This window comes from Emys orbicularis, chromosome 6, assembly GCF_028017835.1.
Source record: "Emys orbicularis isolate rEmyOrb1 chromosome 6, rEmyOrb1.hap1, whole genome shotgun sequence".
Taxonomy (NCBI): Eukaryota; Metazoa; Chordata; order Testudines; family Emydidae; genus Emys; species Emys orbicularis.
In genome coordinates this window covers 128,363,911-128,369,910 of record NC_088688.1, presented here as the reverse complement: position 1 = coordinate 128,369,910, position 6,000 = coordinate 128,363,911, and the positions used below count along the sequence as shown (strand labels likewise).

The 6,000-nt window shown below is 43.1% G+C and overlaps 1 protein-coding gene across 1 annotated transcript in view; it reads right to left on the bottom strand.

Annotated features, from left to right (window-relative positions):
* Window positions 1–907: 907 nt before the first annotated feature.
* Window positions 908–6,000, bottom strand: part of GAK (cyclin G associated kinase) — a 116,258-nt gene continuing 111,165 nt past the window's right edge. Inside the window, exon 28 of the mRNA XM_065407060.1 lies at window positions 908–1,701. Coding sequence (XP_065263132.1) covers window positions 1,600–1,701 — 102 coding nt within the window. The 3' untranslated portion in view covers window positions 908–1,599. The remainder of the gene's footprint in view (window positions 1,702–6,000) is intronic.

Sequence of the window (6,000 nt, the reverse complement as noted above, 5' to 3'; positions counted from 1 at the left end):
TTTGGCAGTGGAAAGCCTCATTTCATGCAAATTGTGGGATAATCAGAATAGAAAAATTAGAAGATGCTCATTGTAAGACAGCTACCTTGATGTCACTGCAGCCCCTTTCGCAGTTAAGAATCCAAATTGGATGCAAAGGCAAATTGATTAAAAATACATCTTTTAAGCTACTTGGGTAGCAAAGCTCCAGTGCAAGAGACTGTCACCAAAATTTAAATATCACTCTAACAAACATTTGCAAACTAGCCCCAGGAACTGGGATTTAGAGTTTGGAGTTATATAATACTGTACAATAGTCATTGGTTGTTAGTATTCAATTATCCATATACTTGTACATGTTAATTTTTGTTTCTTTTTTAAAGAGATGAGAAACAGTGCAGTGAGCTGTGATCTCACGCTGGGTTCTCAACTAGGCTTGCACCAGCCAATGCACTCACAGTGTACATCAAGTATATGATGTCCTAACTATACACACTGGTTGGTTCTTTGCATACATAGCTGTGTGCATGCAGGCTTCTAAAAATCAAGTTCTCAGACATGCAACATAAGTATCCCACTGTCAGCATAAGCACAGGAAATGCTTTCAAGAGGATAGCTAACAATATAACATTGACTCAGTTAAAACAGACAAATCAAAGCAGAGTAAACGGTTTTGTGCTCACATTTCAAGTTTCGGAATAAATGACTGTCAACATTTTTTCTAGTATGGTATTTATAACGCCAATGGAAGGCACATTCCACTGGGGAAAAAAAATACGAGTAAAAGCTGAAATTCACAGAGTAGGAAAATAAACGCTAGTCCTAGTTGTGCCTTTCAAAAGTTCATAATAAATAACAAAAAGTTAGAATGTGCAGTCCTTATATTAAAGCTAAGATTTATTTCCAGGTTCATGATATGCATTTAAAAACAAAACAAAACAAAAAAAAACCCAAGAACAACCCTGGCTGACTTTCCCATAACTGGGAGCTTTTTGGCTAAGCAACTGTCAATTCATTGTAAGGAACACAGGTATTGTCAGAAAATATTTTAATTATTTACAGAATGATTATCTGAATGATTACACAAAATACAGATGAAAATGTACACCTCTTATAGATTCAACAAAAAGATATGCTGAGCAAATTCACTGCTGATAATATAACTAAAGCACTTAGAATAAGGCGACGGCACCAAACATCAAAATCAAATCATATAACTATTGAAAATATAAAGTACAAATTGAGGTTGTGTGTTTCTTTTAAAGAAAAATAAAAAAATCAGTGGATTTGGAATGGCTTACGCTTTTGATACCATTGCGCCAAAAATCAGTGGACATCATTAAAGTTATTTCTATTTCACCATATTTAAACCGGAATGGAAAGATCTGTTCTCAGGCTAAGATTCTGAAGCATTGAGCAGCTGTTTTCTGAGTGCATCTGTGTATGTTTTGGATTCTGCATCTTACAAAATGTATCACCCACTTCTGAGTGTATGATTTCAAACTGTGCTGAAATCATGCAAAAATCTTTCCTAAATCCTAGAGATAAGAAATTCAGACTAACAATACTCCACTCCATTTTGCTGCACATACATTTTGAAAATCCCGTACAGATGAAGTTTTAGAAAAGGGATTTTGATCCCTGGTTTTCAAACTCTGACCACGCATCACTCAACTCCATGAAGATCATTTTGGCATACTGTTCATAAGGCTGTCCTGTGGCCTGTAAACAAACAGAGCAGGTATTAGAAGCTTACTGCAGAAGTCTAAAGAATGTGAAGAGTTGCAGCAGGGCTTGAGAAAAAACTGCATTTTACTAACAGTGAAATTCACACACAGTCTCTTGTTTAGCCTCTTTCTGTTTACTTTTATTTGTTATACAGTGCTGTAAATTTGTGTGGCTTTTTCATCCAGAACCTGTAATTCCCTTTTCCCCAAGTCCCCATATATACCAAAATCAGAGTTTAAATGGCACTGAAGGATTATAATTTGCCGGTGTGCTCTGTTACTCCAGAGGCTGCAGGCAGAGACCATAGCAGCCATGAGCCAGGCAGCAGGGGACACAATGCAGATGAAAGCATGTAGCAGCTGCGGTATGTATATAGTCCTAGCAGGTGCACCTGATCAGAGGTATGAAATGCCGCCTACTTGCCCTGTTAGAGGAAAAGGTTCGGGGGTTGGAGATGCAGGTAGAGACCCTGGTAGAGTTTAGAAGGGGGTTTGAGCAGCTAATGGAGCAAAGGCAAGGGGTGGCTGAAGGGGAATGCTCGAGGGTGCAGGTGGAAGCAGGGGCTATGGTCTGTGAGGGGGGAATGTCGGGGGGAGAACAAGAGCAGTGGAAGCATGTGACCGTGAGAAGCAGGCCAAGGAAAAGGAGGGCTAGTGAGGGGGAAATAGAACTCAGGAACAGGTTTGGGTGTTTGGCTAACGAGGAGGGGACGCAGCAGGTGGTAACTGATGGTGGGAGGCAGAGGAAGAAAAGAAGGGCAGCTAGTCCAATAGACAGGGGGGAGGAGTTGATGGAGACAGCATCAATACTCGGCCCCAGGAGGATACAGGATGGCAATAGGGGGACTATAAGGGGAAATGGAGACAGACAGGAGTTACGGCCGCAGGGAACAGGGGATAGATTGGTAGATTGCGCTGCCCCCAGGCAAAGGCAGGTTTATGTGATTGGGGACTCCTTACTGAGGAGGTTAGACAGGCCTGTGACCAGGGCAGACCCAGAAAACAGAAGGGTGTGCTGTCTGCCGGGCGCTAAGATACGGGATGTGGACCTGCGGTTGAAAAGGATCCTAAAAGGAGCAGGTAAGAACCCCTTGATCGTCCTTCACGTAGGAACGAATGACATGGCTAGGTTCTCGCTAGAGAGAATCAAGGGAGATTATGCCAGGCTGGGGAAGACGCTTAAGGAAGTCGAGGCTCAGATTATCTTCAGTGGGATTCTGCCTGTTCCTAGAGAAGGACAGCAAAGGGCAGACAGAATTGTGAGGATAAATAGCTGGCTAAGGGAGTGGTGCTATAAGGAGGGCTTTGGGATGTATGGCCACTGGGAGGCTTTCGGGGACAGACAGCTGTTCTCACGGGATGGACTTCACCTGAGTAGGAAAGGAAATAGACTTCTGGGAGGGAGGCTGGCTCATCTCATCAAAAGGGCTTTAAACTAGGAACTTGGGGGAGACGGTTGGGAGATGTCCAGTTAATCTCCACGCCAGATTCCAACACTGAAAAAGAGGGCAAAGAGATAAGCACAGATATAGATAGGGGTAGGGAATTGGACATAAGAAGGAGGGGGCGGATGGACACTACGGGGTCCGTACCAAAGTGCATAACTAATGGGAGAAAGGATAGACAGCATACGGTAAGATGTTTATACACCAATGCGAGAAGCCTAGGTAACAAAATGGAGGAATTGGAGCTCCTGGTCCAAGAAATGAAACCTGATATCATAGGAATAACCGAAACGTGGTGGAACTGTAGTCATGACTGGAGTACAGGTATGGAAGGGTATGTGCTGTTTAGGAATGACCGGAAAAAAGGTAAAGGTGGGGGTGTGGCACTGTATGTCAATAATGAGCTAAAATGTAAAGAAATAATAAGTGATGGAATGGATAAGACGGAGTCTGTCTGGGCAATGATCACACTGGGTAAAAGAACTACTAGAGCCTCCCCTGAGATACTGCTTGGGGTGTGCTATAGACCGCCGGGATCTAGCCTGGATGCGGACAGAGAACTATTTAATGTTTTTAAGGAAGTAAAAACTAATAAGAGCTGTGTAATCATGGGGGACTTTAACTTCCCGGACATAGATTAGGGAACAAATGCTAGTAACAATAATAGGGCTCAGATGTTCCTAGACGTGCTAGCAGATGAATTCCTTCATCAAGTAGTAGCTGAACCGACAAGGGGGGATGCCATTTTAGATTTGGTGCTGGTGAGTAGTGAGGACCTCGTTGAGGAAATGGTGGTAGGGGACAACCTTGGCTCAAGTGACCATGAGCTAATTCGGTTTAAACTAAATGGAAGGATTAACAGAAATAAAACTGTGACTAAGGTTTACGATTTCAAAAAGGCCAACTTTAATAAATTAAGGCGACTACTTAGGGAAGTGGATTGGGCTAACATACTTAGAGAGCTAAAGGCAGATGAGGCCTGGGATTATTTCAAGCTGAAGTTGCACGAGCTGTCCGAGGCCTGTATCCCGAGAAAGGGGAAACGGTTAGTAGGCAGAAGAATTAGACCTAGCTGGATGAGCGGGCGTCTCAAAGGGGCGATTAAGAAAAAACAGAAAGCGTACAAAGAATGGAAGAGGGGAGAGATCGGCAAGGAAACCTACCTTATTGAGGTCAGAGCATGTAGGGATGCGGTGAGAAAGGCCAAAAGCCGTGTAGAGTTGGACCTCGCGAGGGGAATTAAATCCAATAGTAAGAGGTTTTATAGCCATATAAATAGGAAGAAAACAAAGAAAGAGGAAGTGGGACCGCTGAAGCATGTAGATGGAGTGGAGATTAAGGATAATCTAGGCATGGCACAATATCTAAATGAATATTTTGCGTCGGTGTTTAATAAGGCTAATGAAGTGCTTAGGAATAGAGGGAGCGGGACAGAGGGGAATAAAGGAGGGGCGATTGCAATTACAGTATCAGAGGTGGAAGCCAAACTTGACCAGCTAAATGGGACTAAATCGGGCGGACCGGATGATCTTCATCCTAGAATATTGAAGGAGCTGGCGCGAGAAATTGCAAGCCCCTTGGTGATAATTTTTAATAAATCTGTAAACTCGGGGGTGGTACCAATGGACTGGAAAATAGCTAATGTGGTTCCTATTTTTAAGAAGGGGAAAAAAAGTGACCTGGGTAACTACAGGCCTGTTAGTTTAACTTCTGTAGTATGCAAGGTCTTGGAAAAATTTTTGAAGGAAAAAGTAGTTAAGGACCTTGAGGTGAATGGCAATTGGGACAAATTACAACATGGGTTTACGAAAGGCAGATCGTGCCAAACCAACTTGAGAAAGTAACAGACCTTCTAGATAAAGGAAATGCGGTGGATCTAATTTACCTCGATTTTAGTAAAGCGTTTGATACTGTGCCGCACGAGGAATTATTGGTTAAATTAGAAAAGATGGGGATCGATATGAAAATCCAGAGGTGGATAAAGAACTGGTTAAAGGGGAGACTGCAGCGGGTAGTACTGAAAGGTGAACTGTCAGGTTGGAGGGAGGTCACCAGTGGGGTTCCTCAAGGTTCGGTTTTGGGTCCGATTTTATTCAATCTATTCGTTACTGACCTCGGAACCGAATGTAGGAGTGGGCTGATAAAGTTTGCGGATGACACAAAGTTGGGAGGTATTGCCAATTCGGAGAAGGATCGGGATATTCTGCAGGGAGACTTGGATGACCTTGTAAATTGGAGTAACAATAATAGGATGAGATTTAATAGTGAGAAGTGTAAGGTGATGCATTTAGGGATGACTAACAAGAATTTTAGTTATAAGTTAGGGACGCATAGGTTGGAAGTGACGGAGGAGGAGAAGGACCTCGGAGTCCTGGTTGATCGCAGGATGACTATGAGTCGGCAATGTGACGTGGCTGTGAAAAAAGCTAATGCGATTTTGGGATGCGTTAGGCGAGGTATTTCTAGTAGGGACAGGGAGGTGCTGCTTCTGTTATACAAGGCGCTGGTGAGACCTCATTTGGAGTACTGTGTGCAGTTCTGGTCTCCTATGTTTAAAAAGGATGAACTCAAACTGGAACGGGTACAGAGAAGGGCCACTAGGATGATCCGAGGAATGGAAAACCTTTCCTATGAAAGGAGACTCGAGGAGCTCGGTTTGTTTAGCCTAACCAAAAGAAGGCTGAGGGGGGATATGATTGCTCTCTTTAAATATATCAAAGGGATTAATACCAAGGAGGGAGAGGAATTATTTCAGCTCAGTAGTAATGTGGACACGAGAACAAATGGATATAAACTGGCCGTGGGGAAGTTTAGGCTTGAAATTAGACGAAGGTTTCTAACCGTCAGAG